Source organism: Leuresthes tenuis, unplaced genomic scaffold, assembly GCF_036924035.1.
Source record: "Leuresthes tenuis unplaced genomic scaffold, fLeuTen1.0.hap1 SCAF_13, whole genome shotgun sequence".
NCBI classification, from domain to species: Eukaryota; Metazoa; Chordata; class Actinopteri; order Atheriniformes; family Atherinopsidae; genus Leuresthes; species Leuresthes tenuis.
Window position 1 is genome coordinate 3,804,271 of NW_027325367.1, and position 24,878 is coordinate 3,829,148.

General features: G+C 41.9%; 3 protein-coding genes across 4 annotated transcripts; 1 reads left to right on the forward strand and 2 right to left on the reverse strand.

The window, feature by feature from the left end:
- The first annotated feature begins 661 nt into the window (after window positions 1–661).
- On the forward strand, window positions 662–7,424 carry selenol (selenoprotein L). Its single transcript, XM_072362141.1, has 9 exons — window positions 662–799; window positions 1,224–1,302; window positions 1,385–1,438; window positions 1,790–1,835; window positions 2,718–2,845; window positions 2,980–3,094; window positions 4,326–4,448; window positions 4,828–4,965; window positions 6,811–7,424. Exons 1-9 carry the CDS (start codon window positions 706–708, stop codon window positions 6,976–6,978), a joined length of 945 nt encoding a protein of 314 aa, XP_072218242.1. The 5' UTR covers window positions 662–705; the 3' UTR covers window positions 6,979–7,424.
- A 992-nt stretch (window positions 7,425–8,416) lies between these two features.
- clec11a (C-type lectin domain containing 11A) lies at window positions 8,417–13,528 on the reverse strand. Its single transcript, XM_072362142.1, has 5 exons — window positions 13,184–13,528; window positions 12,398–12,512; window positions 10,994–11,101; window positions 10,818–10,901; window positions 8,417–8,848 (listed from the first exon to the last, which is right to left on the reverse strand). The coding sequence occupies exons 1-5, from the start codon at window positions 13,274–13,276 to the stop codon at window positions 8,436–8,438; spliced, it is 813 nt and encodes a 270-aa protein (XP_072218243.1). The 5' UTR covers window positions 13,277–13,528; the 3' UTR covers window positions 8,417–8,435.
- A 6,849-nt stretch (window positions 13,529–20,377) lies between these two features.
- On the reverse strand, window positions 20,378–24,562 carry cunh1orf198 (chromosome unknown C1orf198 homolog). 2 transcript variants are annotated; one of them, XM_072362263.1, is made up of 6 exons: window positions 24,232–24,562; window positions 23,855–23,905; window positions 23,560–23,685; window positions 23,273–23,440; window positions 22,798–23,139; window positions 20,378–21,509 (listed from the first exon to the last, which is right to left on the reverse strand). In XM_072362263.1, the coding sequence occupies exons 1-6, from the start codon at window positions 24,535–24,537 to the stop codon at window positions 21,453–21,455; spliced, it is 1,050 nt and encodes a 349-aa protein (XP_072218364.1). In that variant the 5' UTR covers window positions 24,538–24,562; the 3' UTR covers window positions 20,378–21,452. The 2 variants fall into 2 exon arrangements, with proteins under 2 accessions (XP_072218364.1, XP_072218363.1); XM_072362262.1 differs by having other exon boundaries at window positions 22,753–23,139.
- Window positions 24,563–24,878: the final 316 nt, after the last annotated feature.

A 24,878-nucleotide genomic window follows, 5' to 3' on the forward strand; every position in this document is an offset into this window, starting at 1 on the left:
TGTTCAGTCTTTTTCTAACTGTGCTGTCATGACCTTTAACCTTTCACATGCTAACTGAGGCCTGTAGAGTCTGAGATGTAGCTCTGGGCTTTTTCACCTTGGGGTGAACTTGCTGGGACGTCCACTCCTGGGAAGATTGACAGCTGTCCTGAATGTTTTCCACTTGTGAATAATCTTTTTCTCTGTAGAATGATGGACTCCAGATAGTTTGGAAAAGGCCTTCTAACCCTTCCCAGATTGATGGGCAGCAGCAGCTGCTTCTCTAAGATCATTACTGATGTCTTTCCTCCTTGGCATCATGTTAACACACACCTGAATGCTGCAGACATTTTATAGAGATGCTCACACTTAGTGATGATCGTATTTGATCAGCGGCTCTTGTCTGCTTCTTAACCTCTTTATTCCTGTGGAAGCAGTAAAAGTGGAGTTAGTTTCTCTTATTTTTTTTAAATAAAAAATCAGACAGTGCAATCCGTCATGTATTGCTCATCTGAGGTTGTATTTAACTAACTTTAATATCCGCTAAGAACCATATTTGTTTTACTGAAACTTGCTTCTCTTGCAGGTCTTGAAGTTCACCACCAGGTGCTGCAATAACGCCACCTGACGGCGCCACGTGACTCTGTCACATGGCCTGGTTTGGTGCACACGCTGACTGTTCCCCACCAGCCGACTGTCAGACCGACTGTCAGAGAGCAGGTGGTCATGGCCGAGGATGTGGAGACTCTGACAAGTGGTCTCACTCTGTTGGTGAACTTGGGCAAAGTTCTGCTGCAGAATGCCAAACAGGAAGCAGCAGGTAGGACTGAGCCTGGGAAAAAGCTTTTAAAGTGTTTTCTTGTAAAAAATGGTGACTTGAAAAATGAATTTCACTTTTTCTGAATGTGGTTTGGTCTACTGAGTAATTCCGCCTACTGATGGGAGAAATAAGCACTCTCTGTTTTCATGTTTCAGCTAAAATGTTGATTTTTATTGGTACATCACGGCTCTTACTGTGCATTTGACATAAGGAAAACAGGCGAGCTGCTGTTCTCCATTTGAATGTTTCATAACTTTGACTCAAAGCATGCTTTCTGAGCAGATCCGTGTGATCAGGCCCCTGGATTAAAGGGCCCAGTTGGTTCAATGGTGGTGTGATGTAATCCCTGTCATGCTTATTGCCAGCATCACGACATTGCATGGATTAGCCTGATCACTAACAATGGTACTTTGTTCTCCCACAGCCTCCCTGGAGACTTTTGTCCCTCATAAAATCACCACCTTATTTGGCCTGATCACAGCCGGAGCAGACCTCTACAGAAGGTCGGGGTTTACTAAAACACACATTATAGTCTAATTTACTTTGGCTGAAGTTTGATTTGAGTAATCTGCTGTTTTTGAGCAGCCTTGGAGTGAAGAAGAAGAGTGAAGCAGAGGCCGTTTGGCAGAAATCTTACCAGTAAGTATAAATGAGAGAAAGAATCTTGGTGTTATGATGTTACATGCTTCCATAGCTGCAACAACAGCAGATTATTGATTTTATTAGTTCTATTTCCTATTTACTAAGAAGGTTTTAACCGTTGATATCTCATCTTTAACACCTGCATTTAGCTTCATTTGTACCTGCTTTTTTAAAGTGACTGATTTTGTTCTTTTAGTCACTAAAAATGAGTCAAATCATATGAACAAATCCTCTGAAATAGGGTCAAATACCTGCTTGTCCAAAGACATGGACCAAAGTACAGCACTTGCTTGTTCACCAGTGTCACTGTTGGCAGCTCTCCATCACATAACATCTGTGTGTTTGCAGCCATGCAGCCGTGAGACAGCAGGTGGAGGAGCTTCTGCAGCTGGAGGTCCGTATGTTTCTTGTTTTAAAGCTGACATCACAGTTTTATAGTTTAGCCACAAATCTTCACAAATCTTAATAATTTGACTTTAATACCTCTAAATTCTGCACATTTTAAGACATTTTTTGCTTGGGAATTAAGATAACTGATTAATCCTTTCTTCAGTGTAGCTATAGATAATTCACCCATCTATTACCTGCTGTGTAGTCATCAGGTTCGACTTACATCGGTTTAATTTAAGCATTAAATTTGTGAGATAATGAATGACAGCTAGTATGAAACATACAAGTCAAACCAAATGCAGGAAGGAGAACAGCGAAGCAAAGCTGGCAGATGGTCTTAGATAAGATTCTTTAATAAATAAATCTAACTAAAAAATAACTCAGAAGCATGAAAAGATTCCACAAGAAATGATCTGACAACGACTAACTGATAACCAGGAATATTTGTACACAGAGGGAGTGACGATGGGCATGAAAACAGGTGAGAGTGACGGGTAACAGAAGCCAGGTGTGACAGAGACAGGAAATAATGAAAAAAGAACAGAATTTACCAAAATAAAACATTGTGAAGTTAACCTTTTAATTTGAATTTATCATTTCCACCTTTACTGATTTCTTTCTGAATTAACTGCTCAGCTAAGATTCTTCCTTCCTAGTTTATTGTTAGCTTTTTATATTGCTGTTATATCTTCATTTATAAGTCGCTTTGGATAAAAGCGTCTGCTAAATACATAAACAGAAACAGAAACAAGATTACTGTGAGCTCAACTTCAAGCTTTAAAACTATTTCTTATTAACTATTTGTTTCATTATGAGTTTAAACCTTAGATTATAAGCAAGCAGCTGGATAAAGTCCTGTTTTAGTATCGGGGTTGTGTGTTTGCAGAGTGAGTGGGACTCCTTCCTGCAGAGTGTGGACAAGCGTCTGCAGAGCACCGATGAGCAGCTGTCAGGAGGAAAGGCAGCAGACGACCTGAGCCCTGACTCTGTGCTCACTGACGGGCGCAGTGGAAAGTAAGCAGGTTTTATTTATTTGCTGTATCCTTGTGTTTTTGTGTTCATTTTAAAGCTTCCTGTAGCTGATATTCAGTGCAGACCCTGCTGCACGTTCGGTGTTGCATTAAATCAGGACGTGTTGTGTTTTAAAGGAGTGTGACTCTCAGTGACTTCATGGGTCAGGGTCAGAAGCTGCTGCTGGTTCTTATCAGACATTTTGGATGACTGCCGTGACGAGACCACGTGGCCGAGCTGGAAGCCAATCAGGTCAGTGCACCCTCTACGTCGGTGTTTCCCAACCCGGGTCCTCAAGGCACACCACCCTGCATGTTTTCCATGTTTCCCTGCTGCAGCACGCCTGATTCAAATGATTGGGTCAGTTTTTTAAGTGCTGCAGAAGGCTGAGAACGACCCATTCGTTTGGAAACATGGAAAACGTGCAGGGCGGTGTGCCCTGAGGACCAGGGTTGGGAAACACTGCTCTGTTATGGTGAGCTGGGTTTACGTTCACCAAATCTGAAATGACCTTTTGAGAAAGCAACAAAAAACAGATAAAAAATGTTTCCACAGGCAGGTTTAAAGTCAACCAACGAGGCTGCATACTGTGATCTAAGCTACGTCACCAGTGGCTTTAATTCAGCAGAAGCAGAAACAAACCATGAGGAGGGAAGGGAAAAATCTGCCTCTCATCTTTTTCTGGAATTACTTTCATCTCTGTGAATAGTTGGGATATTATATCTGCAAAGACTTCAGTCAGTTGTGTGAGTTTAATGTTGCCGTCTCAGACCAGCAACAGTTGGGGAGTTTTTTTGCATCCACTCTTCTGTGAAAACACGCCTCAACCGAGTGTAGAAACTGTAGTTGTCCATTTGGAGTATTTAGCATCAACTTTCCTTTTTAAATTCATGTCCAACTTTTTAATCTGTTTCTATGACAAAAGAACTGCTTCCTTTCTTCTGTTGCTGTCCTAAGATCAGCTTGAAACCATGAGACTAAACTGAAAAACATTTGATTAGATAAGACACTCGCGCTGTGGTGAAACGTCTGTTTATTAGAGCTCGACTGTGATTTACCTCAGACCTGCAGGAGAAACCATAAAAACACGACAGATTTGTTGAAAAGACGACCAGCAGCTGGTAAAAAGCATTAACTGGGAAACATCTGAGGAAATAGTCAACAGGAATTCATAAATTAGAAGTGATAGTTGGAGGATAAATGAATCATTTGATATTTTTTTATTTGTTAGAGTCATGCTATGAAAGAGTGAAGATTCCCAAAATGTTGAACAATCTTTCTCAATCATGCGGTTGCAAATAGTTCCAACATTTTTTCCAAAGTGACCTTACTCGGCCTTTCAACCGCAATAAATTTACTTCGACAGAAATCAGTTACGCTGAGTAGGACAAACATGTGGAAAGATGAATCTTGAATGGAAGTAACAGAGAGTTGTGAGGCAGGTTTGTAACCCAGCGCTTGGTTTTCTGTCGTTGATCTGCAGACTCTCCTGAAGGCTCGGTCGGTGCGGGTCGTCGTGGTTTCCTTCGGCGGTACGGAGGGAGCTCAGCTGTGGTTGGAGCAGACCGGATGTACCTTTGAAATGCTGCTGGATCCACAGCGAAAGGTCAGGATGTGCGATTTAGTCTCAGTCAGCTCATTTTTAGACTTTAAAGAGTCATTTCTGGTGGGCAGGTGGATTAAAAGGCATGGAAAGTGGAAATGGCTGTGAAGCAGATGATTTAACAGCTGTTTGATGAGGTGTCATAAAACAAAGTCAATCATTCAGAAAAGTCGAGCTCCAGATGTTGGCATCTGTGAGGTGGAAGCAACCAACACAAACATGTTTTCCACATGCCACAGAGGCAGCCAGCACTCATGACGTCTCCACATCTGTGCGCAAAGGATCAGATTTTTCCCGAGTGTGGGCTGCCGACTGTAGAAACCTGCAAAGATGAGTTTCGGCTGCAAATGGAGCAGAAATTGTATCTTTTTCTGTGGTGCAGATCTACAGGAGTTTTGGCCTCGGCTCGTCCTACACCAAGGTGATGAAGTTCGGCTGCCTGCTGCAGTACTCAGAGTTCGTAGCTGCAAACAGAGACTTCCCTGATATCCCTCCTCGCCTGCTGGAAGACATCTACCAGGTACAGATGGATTTAATGGCAAAAACACAGCCGACGGGCTGATGTGTTGGCCTGAGGCCGTTATAAAAAGCAAAGACAATAATTCAGGGTGGGATTTAACTACACGGGGAACCTCGATACCTCTCCTTTTTTCATAATCATTCTGTACATTATTGCTGGCATAATTTCAGGTATTCCAAGGTTCCAGGCTTTGCCAAAATATGCAACACATGAACTTAAAAGCATGTCTTGAGTATAGTTTAAACCAGCAACAGTCTGCAGGGCGACAGAAGCGAGTTCTGAACACATCATTCCCCCTAAAGGAGGTCATGTTGATGTATGTTTCCTTTCCCCTCAGGGTGGTATATATCTCTGAGTGCATTTAAAAGTCCAAATCAATGGGAATATTTCCCTCCCAGAGAAAACACTGCTCCTGAAACACCTCATTTGTTTCTCCTAACTCCGTTTGGTTATCTAACTGATGATGAACTGGTTGTACTTGGGGATTCGTCTTTCTTTTTATCCACTGTCTTGATATTCCTGTGAGTTATCTGAAAAGTTAAGATGATGCAGAGATGGATGCATAGTGTAAGAGAAGATCAATGCATTGCCAACTGATTCATCATTACTAAGAAAATGCTAAGGAATAAACAAATATAAATCAAATAGTGAAACAGTTTGCTGCATCAATATAACATAACACAGCAGAGATGGCTTATTATGACATAAAGTGTAGCTTATATAGAGAGGCAGTGCTGAGTCATGGAGACTCTTTAAACTGGAACAGTTTAGAGAATAGAAGTAGTTTTATTCTTTTTCTTTAGATAATTCTGCATAATTTAGCTTTAAATCAGTAGTTTTTCTTTTTTTTCATTCTGTTAAAACAAACTGTTTAACTACGGAGGCCCTCTGGTGTCATTAATGGGGAAAGTATTATTGCTAATGACTAATTCATGGGATTGAGTTAATTAAGCTGTGGCCATGAAATGGTTTTGTGTGGAACATCGTAACTAAAGAGAGGTTTTATTAAACTCCCCAAACTGAGGGAGGCATGGATGAATTTAATTTAATTTAATTTTAATCTTAAAACTCAAGCAATATGGACATTGAGCAAGTTGTTGACTTCATTATTCAGAGACTAAAAGGACCTGGGACACCACTGGCTGCAGCTGGATTCATGAGAAATGACTGATAAGTGGGAATAATGCAAAAAAAAGATGTTTGTCACTCAAAGCATCAAACTCAAAGGCTAAACAGAGAGTATTTGGGGGCTCTATAGATGTTAAATCACACCTTTAGCTCACAAACATGTTTATAAGCTTGTAGGCTTACTTTATAATGACCTTTTATTCACTGCAAAAGCAGAATTTACAGCCTCCTGGCAGTTTCATGTTGGATAGTGTGACCACACGATAATAGCCGTGGTTCCAACTTGATAATTCACTCTCAGGTCTCAGTAATGTGTGTGTGCGATATTTTTCCCCACCAAGGTCACTGAAAGGTGCTCTGAATATATCATGGAATAAACATTTTAGCGCTGAATCCTTCCTCTTGGCTTTGAAGTTGCCAATTATTCTGAGTTAGAGAAGTAAGAATGGAACCTGAGGACCGAATGTATTTGGGCCACACTGAGAGCATAATGTTATCACTGCAATACAGATGGTGCAGAAACCGCCCTTTGAGATTTAATCTGTGCCTCTGCGAGATGTGAAACACATGCCCCAGTTTGTGTTGCACCCTGTCAAACCCATGAATTAGGCCAATGACAAAGAGACACTTTCACAGCGAATTAAAAGAGACTAATTACATTTCACACGGTGCTAAATGCAGTTAATGCAGCTTTATTGTGCACTGACGTTTTTCCAGATGGGAGGAGACTTTTTGTTGGACGACGCGGGGAAGGTGCTTCTTTGTCACCCGTCTAAAATCCCTCTGGACAGACCGAGCGTGACGGACATCCTGCAGGCTGCGGGCCCTGCAGGTGGCACCACCACCGCTTCGATGAAACATCCACACATGGAGCAGAAGCTGTGAAACAAATCCGGCACGAAGGTTTCAAACACCACTGACACCACGGAGGAGGAGCGACTCTTTGATTCACGTCTATGACGTCACGTCTCGCTCTCATGACGTCATGAAGAGGCGTGACCGATGCTGAAGGGTGAAGAAAAGATGTCCGTTCTTCTCTGTCGTGTCAGTGCTGAGATTTACGAAAAAGCAACAGATATTTGTGCTTTAACTGAAAAGATAACATGATTCCTTAGCTAGTTTACCTTCTTTAGAAGTGCTTTAGGTGCTTTAATGAAGAGTAGATACTGTAGGTAAACAACTATGATAGATTTCTACAGTATAAAAGACAGATACAGATCCAATCTTTTTATATTAATAACTAAACTAAGCACATCTTTTATAATGAACTGTGAGCAGATTAATATCAAAGTCATCCTGTGTTGATTTACAAATAAACCTTTCTTCTCAGCCTTTTAGGTGCTGCACAATGTTGTTGTTTTATTTACTGTATGATTCAGTAAGTGGTGCATTCTTTGCACAGTAAAGGGTCTTTTTAGTGGCTTGAAAGAAGATTCAGAAGTGAAACTACAGCTCAGACGGTGTTGGTCTCCTCTTCACACACACATGATCCAAGAAAGTATCCGACAGGCCCTGCGCACTTCTTTTTAAGCCCAAAATCATACTGATGTATATCTAAAAGAGGTTCGGTATGTGCTGATTCTGCTCCAGCTTTCCAGCTTTCCCCCCTTTTTTGGAAACAAATATTTAGAATTCCATGAATGAAGTCACAACACAGTCCCGACTGGCTGACAGTCACATTACTGCAGCTGTGTGGACAGAATGATATTTATAACACTGACAAATTGCATGTAGGTCTTTAACTGAAGCGTCCTGCAGTTATTATTAGGAGCAGTAGCGTGAAAATATCAATTTATAGTGTAACTGCTTTAAAAACTCTTGTTTATTGAAGAAACTGAATGTGCAAACCAACATGATGTGATGCTATATTTTCAGTGTGTGGAGGTGAACTAACCACAGGTGACACAATTCAATTTAGCTGCTCTTTGGGCAGAGAAGTAACTTTTCTCTTTGCATTGAAGCTTGAGCACAAAGGCAGTGCATTGATTTGTGAGGGCAACAGGATCCAGAATTACAGTCTTACCTTGAAAGCCACAATGGAACACATGTTGGAAGTTGGGATTTAGTTCTCTGACCTCCAAAAATGGGCCCAGAAATATGGAAATTTGAGTCTGGAATTTGTCTGTGAAGTTGGAAATAAACTGATTCTGCATTGAAATGAAATGATAGCGTATATTAAAAGCTGCCCCGTGGAGACGGACTCACCTTCCAGGTATGTTGAGCATCTTTTTACAGGAAAATAAAATGTAATTTTATTGATTATTATTAAATAGAATTTCATTTTATTTCTAAAAATCAACAGCGGGTGTTTACAGTAGTGGCATTTTAGCAGAGAGTCCATTTTAAAGAGCCACCCTGTCATCGAACTCGCAGACATAGTTCATGGTCCGATCGCAGTAGTGGTCCCACCAGTCGCCGTCGTCGGACGACATCGCCACGCAGTTCTCCCGCTTCCCTCCATCAGGCTGACTGGACAGGAAGTGTTTACGCCACTGAAAGTACGAGACCCGCGTCCCATCGTCGAAGAGATACAGGCCCTCAGAGTGCAGGTCGTTGATGCCCAGCCAGACCGGCCAGTTTCCTGGGTGGAAGAAGGCTTTGACGTAGTCGGCAAGGGCCTCCTGCTCCCGGCGGTCGCGGGGCATCGCCATGCGGCCTCCACGTTCCAGGCACTTTCTGGATGCTCCGGCATAGTCCTGTTGGCTGTTGTACACCAGGTAACATTTGTAGCCCATCCTGAGTCCTTTCTGGCAGCCTTTGAAGCAGAGAAAACAAGACACTCGTGGACTTTTTGCACATTTGGATGAGGAGAAGTTTTACCTGCTCGACCTGAAGTAGCAATGCAAAAAAATAGAAAGTCTCATCCTTTGCTGAACTGTCGCTGTCAAATTAACTGAAAACAGCATATTTACAGATTTTCTGAAATTTGAAACGAGCATTTTACTGGATGCAAAGAGAGTATAAGCCTCCGTGTGAGGGGCAAGTCCTGAATAGTTTATATTTCAAATATTTTTCTATAGGAACGCACAAACTCTAAGATACAATCTGTGACGCAAAAAAAGAGCCATTTTGTCATTGTTCAGCCAGAATCTGGTGTGTAAGGGATATATATAAATCTGTAGCGACTTCAAAACCTTCATTTAAGTTCCAATATATAACCCTCAGGTTTCTACAGTAGCCCAAAAGGTACAAATCCAGCATCGGCTCCAGTCCTGGGGTTCAGAGCCTCCTAACTGAGTTGAATGAACCAGAAGTATCTGAGCGGTCGCCATGGTAAAAACTATCTAAATTTATACTGTGAAAAGGAGCTTCAGGGCCTCATTAATTATCTTTAGAAACACAGAGCCATCCTTCATGAAATTAAAGGGGATAATTACGTCCCATAATTTCTTCTGGGTGCAACTTTCAAAGTGATGCTGGATTCATTTCATACAGTTTCACTGACTGGGATTCATGTAAGTAGTAAAAATGAGGAAGATAAGCAACATATTTCACTTTTGTGGCCTTTTCTTTACTTTTTTAATTAACAACTTTGATAATGAAGCGATTCTTTATACTATATCTCACAATATTATAGATTTATATATAAAAAAAGAGCTTGTTGGACAAAGTATCTAAAGAAATTTTATTCAGACAGCTGGACGCTCGGTGCTTCAGACATTATGTGTAAGTGTGGTTGGAAAACTCTTTTTTGCCATATCTTTACCTCAAAGTTTTCCAACTATGGTGCCCCAGAGCTTTTGTGGTTTTGTGACTGCTGTTTCTCTTAAAACACTTGGAGGGGCAGTACTCGTTTGTCTGCAATGCACTATTTATGCCACAAGATGTCACTGTGTGCTACAAACTGGACCTTTTAAGACCAGTTTTTAAGACCTTGGTGTCTTTTTAGCACTGTTCTGATCTCCAACTCCTGAGCTGCTAAATGCTCCGAGGTATTCACCAACCTGTTGATGCCAAATGGATCATTTCCAGTGTGTTTATTAGAGCTTTCCCTTGAAAACAGCCGTCTGTGCTGCTGGAAACTGAACTGATTAAAGTCAATAAACCGAATCAAAACACAGTATTGCACTTGACAACAAACTTTGGGCAGAGACCCGCTGAAACATGCCACATAGCAGAGGGTACCAGCAGAGTTGAGTTCAGTCTCTGTTTTATTATGGCAACCCAATACCAAGAGCGGTCTCTGTTTTCATGCCTCTAAAAGCCAACATCCTAGCAATGTTGTCATTTCTTTAGATATGAAGTATCACGAAACCACGTGTCCCATCTGAGTTTGTCCTTCATGCAGTATTTTATTTGTAAAGCTCTCTGGAGCATTAAAGGTGCGTCGCTGTAAAATTCCACCGCACCTCTTCGATACAAGCATTTTATTTGCATCAAACAGAACTCTGATGTACTAGCTGCTACATGTTGCCTCATGTACCTGATTACCTTTTCCTCCCGCCTCTTTGAGTCTGTGAACATGCAAATTAAATGCAAAGTGGAGAAATTACATCCAATAAATCATTTTGGGGCACCGAGACTTCAGTAGAGGTATGATTACAGTGAGAACTTCATCTTTTTATGTATCTGTGGTTTACGTTCATGACATTTGGATTTGCTTTGCTACATGGCTGCTTACATGTCGACGGCTTCAACTTTTGAATGTTGAATGTTCACTGATCTTTGTCATTTTAAAAGGCAACCCTACGATACGTGGGATGCATGAAAGGACTCATTTTTACCTTCCAGTCTTCCAATCTCCTTACGGTTGTCCTTGCTGTGTTGATAGACCTCACGGATGTTGTCCTCCAGCTCCCCGACTTTAGCTGCCATTTTAGCAATGAGAAACAATGGAAGGATGCATTGGTGAAAATGAATAATAAAAAAAGGCATGTGATAAAGGATGAGAAGAGGTTACCATCCATCTTGGAAAGACTGTCCATCAACTGGCTGACCTTAACATCCAGGGTGTAGTGACCAACATTGAGCTTGTGGATGGCCTGGTCCATACCAGTTAGTCTGGACACTTAGGCACAGAAATAGAAGAATACAGAGTATGAGAAAGAGGGAATGGAAAAGGAGAGCAAGAATAAGTTAACAGGATACAGATGTGTTGCATGAAATAAGAAACGTTACTGTAAAGTACTGTAAAATGGAGGTATAAACCTTTAAGATCGTGATATTTACAGTATTGTGAAAAAGTCTTGATCCACCCCTCATGTCTTGTAATCTTTTAAAGTGGTCTTGTTCTATTTGTTCAATAGTTCTCCAGGTTTTCTGAAGGTCTTTCAATATTTGCTTTGGACATTGGCTGCTTTTTCACTTATTTTCAGTCCAGTTGTTGTACCTGAATGTAACAGTGATCTCTGAATCATTCAGGCATAAAAAGGAACCTAACTCAGTGCATGAATTTAGCAAAGAATTCATTTTAAATAGTATCTTTAGGCACTCTGTCACTAAGACGCATCATTTGTTCCTATTTCTTTAGTTGCATCTATGAAAAACAGCAAAGAAAACACAGTTTGACAGACAGAAAATAGGATTTCTGCAGCAACAAGGTGATTCCCAAAGAGCTATTAGCTGAAAACTTGGCATATCTCAGCAGGGTGTGCAGTGTGTCCTTAAAACATTTGAGGAAACTGGACAAGTGGAGGACAAAAGAAGAAGTGTCAGGCCTAAAAAACTATCTACAGCAGATGAACAGGATCTGAAAGTGATGTCCTTAAGAAAGAGGAAAAAATCCAGCTGTGACCTGACAGGACCTGAGAGATGCATCTGGACCTTCAGCTGATCCATCTACTGTTGGCCCAAGCCTCATCAGAAATGGTCTCCATGGAAGGGTGGCTGTCAAGAAGCCATTCTTAAGGAAGGGGAACAGGGAGAAAAGGCTGAGCTGTGCCAAATGACACAAGAAGTGGACTGAAAATCAGTGGCAACAGGTCTTATGGAGGGATGAATCCTCCCCAGAGCCCGGACCTCAACATTATTGAAGCAGTGTGGGATCATCTGACAGAGAACGGAACAAAAGGCAGCCCACATCCAAAGAAGAGCTTTGGGATGTCCTTCAAGAAGCCTGGAGAACTATTCCTGAAGACTCCTTAAAGAAATGACAGAAAGCTCGTCTCAGAGGGTTCAGGCTGTGTTGGAGAATAAAGGAGCTCAGACCAGATATTCACTTTAAAGCTCGGTTACTACAAACCACTGCACCAATTTCCATTTTCCTGGCAATATATAAAAAAATGGGGGTTAGCTGAAGACTTTTTGTACAATACAGTATATACTGAACCTAAACAAGGCTATAAATGTGAATGAAATTGCTCACAGACGTAGTTGTATGAGTTTTCAAAGTCTGATATTGGGCTGGTTGGCTCTGATTCTGGTTCTGGAAGAATATCTGGAACATCTCCTCTTGCCTTTTTCACCTCTGGCACAGATGCCTGTTAAACCCATGCAAACAGAAACACACACACAGAAAGATCCCCGTGATATCACCGTTTCTATCACTCTCGGGTCTGAAGCGTCTTGGCTCGAGCAGCTGAAACCTGGAACACATCCAAGGACGCTTCAGATGTTCCAAATAAGATGATTACAGGGTTTGATACAACATTCAGGTAGTCCTCAAAATTTGCATAGTGGGTTTTCAAAGGGTCTTTACTATGGATAGAAGAAACACTCACAAGGAGTCTTTTTTTTAAGAGAACAGAGGACTTAAACCTTCAGCTTAATGGGTTTTTACTCTTGAAAAGTTGAACTTAAAGTCTTGGCCTGAGTGACAATGTTAAATATGGTATTTATCCATCTGAATCTGAAACCATAGTTAATCAGCAGCACCTTTATTCATACATATGAGCATGTTTCTCTGTGGCCAGTGAATGAAAAACCTGTGAATGAAAAACCTGCTTCTCTGCACACATAATTACTTCTTAGCATGTCATTACCATGTTTACCTGAGACCCATCTCCTCCTCACTTACTGGTCCTCATTTATACTGTCTGCACACTTTTGGCATGTTTTTTAGAGCAGATTTGAATGGTTCAGTGTCTTACCCAAACAGACAGGCATGATGGATTACATTTTTTTAAACAGCAGCAGTACAGAAAGCTCTGACCTGGGTTGGTGCAGCGTCGGCCGTCCTGGCAGGAAGATTTATACCCAGAAAACATAAGAAAAAGAGTGTAAGTGAGGTGGCAGCCGGTCCCATTTTCTGCTTCCTTGTAACTCTGCTTTTCCTTCAGCAGCAAAAACTCCCTCTGCACCTCTGAGTCGTGCTGCACTCCTCTCTTTCAATCTTTCCCTACTGGAGCAGCAGCAGGAAAGCAGCAGGAATCTCCCATTAGATACAGTGTGTGAATGGGAGGCTGTGCGCACACCCCTTTCAGAAAAAAAGGAAGAGGCGAAAACTCAGGTATCACGCAGAAAAAATCCAAACATCCCTGCTGTCTCCCTGCTGTCTCTCCTCTCTGTGTCTTCTAAACAACAGGAAAGACCTTTGTTTTTGCTCCCACCTCCCATTTCCAGTCTTTGTGTACACAGTGTGGATTTACACAGGTCTCTGTCCTGTGGAAACCATTTGTCTCCAAAATCCGAACTGCCAGCGAGGGGGAAAAAAAACGGCCCTTGTCAAAGCTTTTGAATGATGTCATTTTGAGGCTATTTTAAGGGTTTCATTTAAGCCAAAGAAAAACTTTTCCATTATACATGACTGTCTGTCAGAGGCTAAAAAAATCTTAATTTAGGAAGTTTTGTCTGTTTGTTTAAGACATTTGGACGTACAGTTTAACAGAGGACACCCGTGTGCAATATCAATTAAAGTAGTAGAAACTCTATGCAACAAGAGTTAATGATCTCATGTCCTTCCTGCAGAGTCTGACTGCATGAACACGTTTCTAATATGACTTTTTAAACACCAGAACTTTGTCAGTTTTGTGAAATCACGCTAATCAGAATACATCTGCTACCATGAGCTCTGAAAAACTAAGAAATTAGAGTTTCTGTGATAGTTCAAGTTGTGCAAAAATCACCAAATAGGGATATAAATTAGTTTGTTTGTATGTAAAAGAAGTAAGAAAAAAAAAGTGAGCTGTGCCCACTTTTGCAGCCCAGAGTGCAGCTCCCTCGTAGATAGTTAAGTTGTACACTCGGTTGTTATGTTGCCATCACTGTTGTGCCGTGCTGTACCAGAGCTGATAATTACCCACAATTACAGAAGAGACATTTGACAAGGGACTGAATACCAATTAAAGTCGTTCTTGTTGCATTCAAAAAACCAGTTGTTCGGACACCAAGAGGGACAAGATTGGTCCATAACAAGGGGTATCAGACTCTTTGACACAGGACTTTTGGTCCCTGTACAACTAAAGTGAGAGCTTGGTTCACGTTGCTGGTAGTAAAACTGGCTTCTGGACACTCTGCCCTTTTGTCACTGATTCTGTTATAATGTTTGTGGACAGAATTTCTAGGCAGTTTAAAATGGTGGAGAGTTTTTAGTTCAGTTTGTTTAGGATTAGGATTGCATCTTTGAGAATATGTCCTTGATTTATTTGGTTTGTTTCATCGAGTGGAGGTAAACATGAGGAGAATTTGTGCCTTTAAGTCTAACGCCATGGTCCTAAGTTGGTAAAGGGTGGATTGCCCACTTCAGGTTGGGAGTGAGTCGCTGCCTCAAGTGTCAGAGTTAAAATATCTCGGGGGGTTTGTTCAGGGGGTTGGGGGTAGAACGAAGTGGGAGATTGACAGGTAGACTGGGACAGCTTCCGCTGAGCTGTTGGTTTACCAGCCATTGGTAGGTATGGCTGTGGATAGTGACTGGAAGAATGAGATCTTGAACATGTGTAGCAAAATTGAGCCTTCTCCTAAGGATGACTGGACTGACTCTCAGGGATAGGGTGAGGCGCATGAGTCAAATGAGTCGCTAAACCACCATTGTGAAAGGAAATAGTTGAGGTGATGGTCATCTTCCAGATGCCTCCCACGGGGGCTGTTACATACATCTCCTTTTGCAAGGAGGCTTTTAGGCAGACCCAGCACTCATTGAAGAGATTATATCTCTTGGCTCACTTGCAAACCTCTCAATAATTCCCTGGAGCGCTAACTTGTTTCCCCACTTCCAGATCCCAGATTAGTGGCAGAAAATGGATGGATGGCAAAAAGGACTGTTTGGATTGCACCATGACTGCCAGTGGATTTACAGAAATACATGACAACATGACTCTCAGTGTTCAGAGGCTTGGCAACCCAGATGAGCTAATAGGCAGAATCCTGTTAGCTCATTGTGGTTGACTTCTACCTTAATCATGAGTCTGTGGGTAGAAGATAATTATCTCAGTGCTATAAATACAGCAGAATTTCTCTAGAAATTGCCACATTGTTTTTGTTCATGCCAAGGAGGTTTTCAGCTCAGATGACTGTTGGTTGTGCTGGCTCATCGATCATCTGATATGGTATTCCCATTTAAACACAGGGTTCAAGAATTAAATTGACTTGTCATGGACTGGATGGATGGATAGTTTTATATAATTAATGCATTCACTGTTTTGGCTTTACCATATCTAACCTATAAGTAACTTTATTGGTTCTAATAGTTTTCTAGTGTTAGAAAACAACACCAAATGAAGATCTACTTACCTTTTTTTAGCTTTCAAATGTGTTTTAAGATGTTTAGATGGATAAATTCTAATTGAACTTTATCTCCTGAGATGAATACTCAGTAGCTGTAGAGAAGTAGAATTGATCCCCCAAGGTGAGAATCGTGGTGGAAGTGGTTGATAACAGACTGTTTGTCAACAAGAACCTGACAGGAGATAACCTGCTTCACACATTAAACATTATCCCAACTTTGTACGTAGGAAGTGGTTAAAGTCCTTTCCATCATGCAGATAGTTGTATGAACACGTAGAGCTCCTTTAAGCACATCTTTAAGCACCTGATCGTACCAGATCATGTGTGATTGTACAGTAGAGATAATTGTATTACTTTCAAACCTATATTTTCATTTTTTAAAGGAACAATGCGTCACTTAATATTTGAACCATCTCACCGAGTCACTTTAAATGTGAAAAATGGTCAAACTGCGGTTTCTTCAGTCCAGGACAAGCTTATGATTTAGTTGTTTTTTTATGGCTTTAATCATCAACTCAGCTCACTACACTGCATCCCTTTACTCATGAGTATACTGTGGTCATTAATTCAGTTATAAACACAGAAATATGTACACATATACTCACTTAATTTGGCTATATATATCAGGTCTGTCTACAAAGCTATCCTACGATAATTAAATAAGTAAGCGGTAACAGAAATATGGGTTTGTGAAGCTGTTCAGGAAATTATGATTTAAAGAGAAAAGAGGAACCTTATGTAAGCTTCTGTGCATACATGTGTGTGTGTGTGAGTGTTCGAGGCTGTAACTGGAGGTATGCCAGTTAAAATGCCACAAGAATTTCCAGCTCAGGCAGTCTTCTGGGATGTGGAGACGTGGGAGGAACTGGGACTGTGAGGGTCAGATGTGTTTGAGTCTGCAGGACGACTGCACATAAACAGCTGTTCCAATTACATGATAGGTTCCAAAACTATTTCCAGACCTCAGTTTGGATTCAAACTAGACTTTACTGGGGGAAAAAAAAAGTAATAATGTGACCACTGAAAATGCTTGTTTTGATTTTGAATCCGTTTCATGAAAGCCAAGAAATTACCTTGAAATCAAATAAAGTTTTATATTCATGTAAGAAATTCTCCCTTTTTGTCTCTTGTGATATTTAATTCAGTAGTTCACCAATAATTAAAGCTTAATTGAAGTTAAACACTTAAGAAGCTGCAGTTGGTGCACGAGCAACATTCAAGAAAAAACAACGTGGTTAAAGGTAACTTCAATAGGTAACTTTACATCTGAGCTGACAAGAATCACATGTGGAGTTCCACAAGGTTCCATCCTGGGGCCTCTTTGGTTTAACATCTACATGCTCCAACTGGCACAGATTATAAAAAAAACCAACACAATAAACTACCATAGCTATGCAGATGACACGCAGAAATATATTACAATGTCACCAGGAGACCGAAGCTCTGTACAGGCCCTTGGTAAATGCTTTGAGGAGATTAATGACTGGATGTGCCACAACTTTCTCCAGCTAAACAAAAACCAAACTGAGGTAATTGTCTTTGGAGTCAAAGAGAAACGATTACAGGTCACCACAGAGCTTCAATATATACACCTAAAAACTACCAACCAGGCCATAAATCTGGGTGTAATGATGGCTGCCTGTCCATTAGAGGATAGGCTTTAGGCTGATGCTGGTCTATAAAGCTCTGAATGGTCGAGGATCAGTGACCTCCTGACCCAGTATGAACCTCACAGCTCCCTCAGGTCAACTGGATCCGTTTTTTATCAGTTCCCAGAGTCAGAACCAGACATGGAGAAACTGCATTCAGCTTCTATGCTCAGCATGTCTGGAACAAACTCCCAGAAAGACTCAGATAAGCTGAAACACCCAGTGTTAAGTCCAGGTTGAAGACATCTATTTTCAGCTGCATTTGAATAAAGCTCCAAATAAGCTTGAGTTTCAAAACGTAATCATATTTTAACTACTGATTTTATCATCATTTACATTTTATTCTTATCTTTATTGCTCTGATTTTATCTGTTGTTCTTATTTCTTTCTTTTTTGTTTAAATTTTGAATCATGCTTTTTGTTTCAACTGTTTTAATGTTTCTGTAAAGCACTTTGAATCACCATAAACTTGCCTTGCCTAAAAGATTTTTGTCTTATTTTTTAAGACACTTTGCTTTGACAGTAACACATAAAACATAATCTAGTACCTCTGACTCAGAGTGCTTCCAGAAATGTGTTAGAGTTCACTGCACACAGTGTGAAAAGAGCCCGAATGAGTAAGCTGTCGGTCAATGCCAGTTCTGCAGTCGTCATGGTTACTAGTTTGGTTGTGCATTACAGCCAATTCTGTTGGGAGGGGCCAAAGCACAGCAGAGAGGGAGGGGCAGGTGCATTCAGGTTCTTAAACAGATCCAGCATGTTTTCAAGGTAACCAAGTTCTACTTTAATTATCTTGTCATGGTTAAGGCTAAGCAATCCAAATTTTGAAGCTTTGATAATATTCCTCAAACTTTGGTGCAACCATAAACTGTAGCTTTGGATTCCTCAACGATGCTGCACTCCAAAAATTTAAATAAGGTAAATTAGGTAGCTCTTTTCTCTATTCATAACACAATTAACAACTGGTAGTTTACAGGTAACGCAGAGGTCAAGAATTTGCAGAATCTCTGGAAAAGAACACCTCTTTTTAGGTGTATTGGTCACGCTTTGGGCAGCCACTGGCACGAGGGACATTTCACTCAAACTATGAATGAAGTCATGGTTTGGCTGTTAAAAAGCTACAGATGAAAAGAGGAAGGATTTTACTGATGTATGATGCTCCACAACAGCCCACCTCAAGCTGAAAGATTGACCGTGGTGACCGTGGAGCCCGAACACCACCATAGAATTAAAGAGTGCAAGCACAAAAAATATCACAGATTTAGATGCTTTTGCAGGTAGAGTAGTAGAAAACCTTCAAAACAACAACTCAAAGACTCTTTTAGTTATCTGATTCTTGTGTGATACTTGCCAGACTGGGTTTTAAAGAGGTAGTAACCATGCCAACGGTTTGCTTTCTCTCTTTTCCTTCTTTGTTTTGAAACTTTAAAAGATGGAAATAAATAAATGATGAATAAATCCTGCATAGAACTTAATTTCTCCCGGATTATCCGTTCACTGTAACATACATTTTGATGAGTAGTCCAACCTTTCCATGTCGCTACAAAGTAGGACTGAGCTGATTTTCCCCTCATACTTTTGCACTCTTATCATGGAGGATCTCACAAGTAAGAAAACATCTGGATGACTCAATCAAAATTCCACCTCTGATGTGAGCAGAGCCAGTTGGAAAAAAATATCATCCTGGGACACTAATGTGCTATCTCTCACTGTCAGATCACTTATATTTGCTTCATTAGGAAGACATATGGCTTCATTTTAGATATAATAAGCATCTCTTAGGACAGGCTGCCTCATTAATCTGCTCGAAATAAGGCAACACGCTGGTGTACAGTCACAGTCTTGTTTCATTTTTTGGTTCTAAGTTTAATACCAGGCAGTGATTTTCATTCAGCCAAACATTTAGCTAATTTTCTCCTTTTTTTTCTCACCCTAACATTTTCTGAACACAAAGCAGCCATTCATGGTCTGTAAGTTTTGGGTGGTGCTGCAGGCAGACGACTGGACTGGACTGGACAGGACAGAGGCGCCTTAGTTCAGTTAGGAATGATGCAACACGACTGTACCTGGAAGACCAACACTGATAAATGACATGTGCAGATGTTCACTGTTTATGGTCTGACTGTGACAGGCGCAAAGTCCCCAAATTATCCATTTTACTGTGCCTCAGTCATATTGTAAAGTATCTTAAAAGAGCACACTGAAAAGGAGATTCCTCTGTCTGCTTTTTGTCATAAGAGTCGTAAAAAGCTTTAAGAGACTCCAGGGGAGCTGATAAACGGCTGATAAGTTGAAAACGCTTGTGTTTATTTGTGTGTGAGATACAATGTGAAGTAGACATCACACGTATATTTGTTTAGTTTGCACATTACATTCCCAGCTGGTCTAAGTCTGTTCAGACTCCACGAAACCTTCATTCTAACTTCGGGATAGTGTTCATTCGTTCATTCTCGGGCCTGAAACCGCCCTGGAGCACACAAGGGCTCAGATACCTCAGGTCACGACTTTGGTTTGTAGCCCTGCACCACATCGTTTGCTTTATGGTCGCTTGACATTTTTGTGGGCTTTGTGGCCCCTTCAACACACATTCATGTGTATGGCTGCACATGTGCACGTTTCACATCTGTAGGAGCCAAAAATGCACATATCAACCTCTTTGCACCAGCTTCTTTCATGATGAAATCACAGGTACCACTAATTACTATTGAATTTTAATCCAAAGGCTCCTACACCTACCTTTAGGCGGAGGGACATAAGAGACTGTTAACTTGGCCTTTTTTGTGGATGTGCAAGCACAGGGATGTCAAACTCCAGTCCTCGAGGGACCTGATTCAGATTAAATGGATATCTTCGAAAGATTGTTAAGTTCTGCAGCAGCCTCCTAATGATGCATTGATCTGAATCGGGTGTGTTGAAGCAGGGAAGCATCTAAAACCTGCAGGACAGCGGCCCTCGAGGACCGGAGTTTGACATCCCTGTAGCTGCTAGAATGAAGCATGAATGGGGTCAAAATCCTTAAAAACAAAAAGACAGGAAACAGTTTAAACTTAATTTATTTACTTTCTTCTAATTCGTTGCCTCAAAATGCACGAGTGCAATATACACAAATAGCAGAAGATACAATCAGTGGATAAATATAAAATTCAGTAAAATAGCGCTCCAGTCATGTACTGGATTTTAGATCTATGACACAAACACGACCGATCACTACATGCCTGCCCACCGACCAACAAACACCGTTTGAGGGCAAAGAATCGCCTTCATCAAAGCACACCAGCTCTACTCAGCGCTAGTTTTAGGTGAAATGTGAGTGGTGGAGGGAGTGAGTGGTGAGGAAGTGTTGGCATGGAGCTAAATCCACACAGGACATCTGTAACAGCCCCCCCCCCCCCGTTTTTAAACCTGATAAAGTCTGGTTTCAGAAATACATTTTTACAGTAAAATTCCGTGATTTACTAAAAGCTTTCAAAACTCCACGATACACCAGAAATTCCATAACCAGCAGGAAAGTTGTCTGCAGTAATTGTACAAAGCAAAGCAGAGCACGGAGGACTCCTTAGACTCTAAAACGTGGAAGATTTATAGGAATATATAAAGTATGCATAAAACGATCGGAACAAAACGTTTGTGGCGAATGTGGAACTTAAACGTTGGTTTTAGTGTTACGCTTTTACGTGCTTTACATGCATGAGTTGTTTGTTGAAGTGTTAACAACGTCAGCAGGGATATGTAGCATATGTGTGCACAGATTTACAAATACGTCCACGAGTGGAACATTTCTGCCTGGGCGGCACATAAAAGCCCAGTGGACTTTCAACCTTATTCATGTAAAGCAAACCGGGTGCGTTTGGAAAAGAAAAAAAGGAAAAGAAAAGTGTTCTAATAATACTTTCCTAATTTGGGGAAGAAAAAAAAAAACAGCAGAACACAGGAGGTGAAATAATGTCTTAAAAAGCAGCTGAAGATAATTACAAGAACATATTGTGGTCATTTAAGGATCGGCGTCTCTTAAAGCTAGACGTGGATGTCTGAAGTCATGGCAGCGTGGTCCTTCTTTAAAGCGATGATGACGATGACTCATTCCGAGCGGCGCTTGGTCTCAGCTGTGGTTTACCAGTTGTCTAAGAAGTCAAATCCAGTCTTCAGGATGTTGCTGCTCGTGTTGAACTGAGGCGAGAAAGAGGCAAACAGAACTGTCAGAGGCAGAGGACGTTACACGGTGATGTGGTACTTCAGCTTTCTTGTGTTTGATGCAGTCCAGATGAACTCAGGTGTGTTTGCATTTTTGATTTGGCTTGTTTGGACTCATATGAAAGCTATAAATTGAACACAGGCTCAGACTAAACACCGAGACGGAGACAGAGAATGTTGGCTTGGTTTGTTTCCACTTGGACCGCGGCTGAGGCATAAATGCTAAATTAATCAACCACAGGTCAGTGAGAGTTGATGCGTACATTTGTCTGGAATTTAAAGGCTAATCTCCAAGTCACCAGTTAAACGTTAAAGCAAATAAATACAGATCAGGCTCAACTTGAAAAGGGGTTAAAAACAAATGTGTGTAAAGCATGGGCAGCGGAACCCACTCTGCCATCCACAATGACCACATATGAAGAAATGGGGATGTGTTTGAATTCAATCTGCTGCTTCAGAAGGTTTATCTTCTGTTAAAAAAACAGGGTGTGGGAGACCAACAAACAAAGTGGCATTAAAAAGAAACCAAGAACACGTTTGTGTTGAGCAGGGAGTCGTAACACAGGTGAGAATATAAATGTTTAATGTGCATGTTTAGGCGTCCCGTGGACATTCAACATGTCAGATTATCAGATCTATCCATGTGAAGGTTATATTTGTGTTGTTTTCACACCAAAAGTAGCGTGTTTAAACTGTCATTTTCCCACTGCTGGTAGCAGTGCATTTACCTTTAATTCTCTGGTCAAATAAGTACCAACTCGAGTCTGTGACTCCAACTTTAAGGGTTTGGCATTCGGGCTAATGCTGATTCTCTGAGCCCGTTTTACCGTGGATGTCAGCCCAACACTGAGGCAGTGACTGACCAGACAGCTGTCTTACAGTCAGGAAACATCTTCAATCTCTTCTCTTTTTGACCACAGGTTGCTAATGTCAGTTTCAGAGTCTTCATATGAAACATTACTGTTGATAAATGTTAATATCAGTGGCTCTCACTGATAATTAGCACATACACCCGAGTGTCGTTTTCCTTTCTCTGCTGTGCTGAGCCGATAAATACCCCTGACTACCTCAGAGTCTTTTGATGCAGACCTGAAACACTTCCCCACTGCATTCAAAAGCCAGACGTTAGAGAGCGTTCGTGGGCTTTTTGATCAGTGAAAAAGGGGCTTTGGAAACTGAGCTCAAGTCGCTCTGAAAGCTGATATGTTTCAGGACTCACCTGGGAAAAGGTGGGGCTAGCATCTAAGTTGGGTGAACACTCTACCTCCTTCTCTTTCTCCACACTAGTGGAGGGGTTGGAAGGCTTGGAGGGCTTGGAGGGCTTGGGCGGCTTGGAGATCATGTTGGAGGAGAACATCTCATCCAGGGTGTTGCCGGCCGATGGCAGCGTGCTCTGAGATCTCTCCCAGCCTCCAACTGAAGAGGGGATGCTGACGGGTGGAGCCGGGCTCTGTGCGATGGAGATAGATGCCGGCGCTGCGCTGACAGCGGTGGGGACGGGGGGGTGTGGAGCAGGAGGCTTGGGGGCTCTCTGCTTGATGGACCTGGCGGGAGCTGGAGGGTGAATCTCTGCAGCCTCTGGCTCCTTTGAGCCGACAGCAGATTCCTGAAGATGGATTATTTTCACAGCTTTCAGTACGACTCCAGGCTCATTCTTTGCATCTGTTATTTGTTACAGACATGACGACTTTAAAGAAAAGCTTTGGAAAATGCTCCTACAGTGGAGCTGACACCATTACCTGTCGCAGATACGAGGGGATGGATTTCTCTCCTTTCTCCAGGAATTTGATCTGACTGGGGGTCAGGGACTGGAAGTCAGCTTGCTCGCCTTCCAGCCTGGACCTCTCAGCACTGATCTTCCAGAAGGACGACTCCTCTTCAGGCCTTCGTCCCTCGCTGGCAGACACCTTCACAATCACATAATAACACAGACCTACTGATAAGGAAATGCACTCATTGGTGCAGATTTATCCTGTTAAATATATCAGAACACATTTCTGCATCAGTCCAGCTTTAAAAACTGCACCTTGGCTCCTGGTGTGCTCTTCCCAATCTGGTTGGAATGAGGAGCTTTTGCAGCCTTTGAGTCGGCCTGTGAAGCGGGGATTCCCTGGTCTGCAGAGCCTGGTGCCAGGCTGAACTCCAGCTGACTCTGAAAAATGGGAACTCCTTTTATAAAAGTACCTCAACCTTTCTTTCACCTTTAAACTGCAGATATTACAGGAACAGCAAAAACACACTGTGTGCTCAATACAACAATCAAAACAGCAATGTCTGTATAAAAGATAGAGTCTCAAACTAATGGATTGATCGGTTTATACCTTGGTTTCCCATGAGAAAGGGGCAGAATGCTCATCTTGCCAGGTTATGTCCTAAAAAGAGTTCAAACATAGATTCAGTGTCATAATGGTCCATTTTTATGTCTACATTCACATGAGAGCAGTTTCCACACAAATAGGACACCAGGAGAACAAAGAGCGCCCAATTAAAGACGAATACAAATTAAACGTATTATTGTTGCTATGGCACAACGATTAAAACATTTATCTCTTACGTGTGAGATCTCCTTTGTGACGTTTAGCCACATATTTTAACAGCTACGTGGCTGCTCCCTGCAGCCATGACAACACTGGGATATTCTCACAGTAAAATCCACGCAGACAGCCTTGAAATACCGACTCAAAGCTTGTTTACGCACCTCTTCGCCGAAGTGAACGATCTTCTGGCCCGTCTGAATGAGCAGTCGAGGGTAACAGACCATTTCCTCACGTTCAACTCTGTGCATTGCGTATCGGGCTCGGATATGTGGATCCATCATCCAGTTGTCGATGGCGTTGTCCTGCTCCTGCGGCGTCATTTTCTCCCAGGATGAGCCGTGCTTGGTTTTGATTTTCTCCCGCTCCTGCATGATCTTTTTGGCCATGGAGTTGATGGAGGAGAAGTACTCGAACTTCTTTTCCTCCATTCTGTGGGCATCGAGCCCCGCCATGGTAGCGGCGGCCATCTTTAACTGGTGCCAGCTGTTGTTGTGAGGAGAGTCAAGCAGGGTGCGGAGGTGGGCGGAGCCAGTGCGCGTCATGCCCCGACGGCGCCATCTAGAGGCCGACTTTAGCGCGACATGTAAGATGGGATAGGTCGCTCAAGGTTCAAAGATGCTTTATTGTCTTCAGCAGCGGTGAACAAGTACAAAGTGAGACGTGACCACGTTTATCCTTGGACTCGGTGAAACATCCATCCATTTTCTATACCCGCTTAATCCATTTTAGGGACTGGAGCCTATCCCAGCTGTCACTGGGCGAGAGGCAGGGTACAACCTGGACAGGGAGCCAGTCCATCACAGGGCCA

What these genes read in the sequence shown, in the direction of transcription:
- clec11a (XM_072362142.1), bottom strand. Translation starts at nt 13,276, where the DNA reads ATGGGACCGGCTGCCACCTCACTTACACTCTTTTTCTTATGTTTTCTG. An exon ending in CCGACGCTGCACCAACCCAG is followed by an intron (nt 12,513 to 13,183) that starts GTCAGAGCTTTC and finishes TGGGTTTAACAG; the next exon opens with GCATCTGTGCCAGAGGTGAA. An exon ending in GGAGATTGGAAGACTGGAAG is followed by an intron (nt 8,849 to 10,817) that starts GTAAAAATGAGT and finishes TCTGCTTCAAAG; the next exon opens with GCTGCCAGAAAGGACTCAGG.
- cunh1orf198 (XM_072362262.1), bottom strand. Translation starts at nt 24,537, where the DNA reads ATGGCCGCCGCTACCATGGCGGGGCTCGATGCCCACAGAATGGAGGAA. An exon ending in TCGTTCACTTCGGCGAAGAG is followed by an intron (nt 23,906 to 24,231) that starts GTGCGTAAACAA and finishes AACTCTTTTTAG; the next exon opens with GACATAACCTGGCAAGATGA. An exon ending in TCCCCTCGTATCTGCGACAG is followed by an intron (nt 23,140 to 23,272) that starts GTAATGGTGTCA and finishes ATCCATCTTCAG; the next exon opens with GAATCTGCTGTCGGCTCAAA.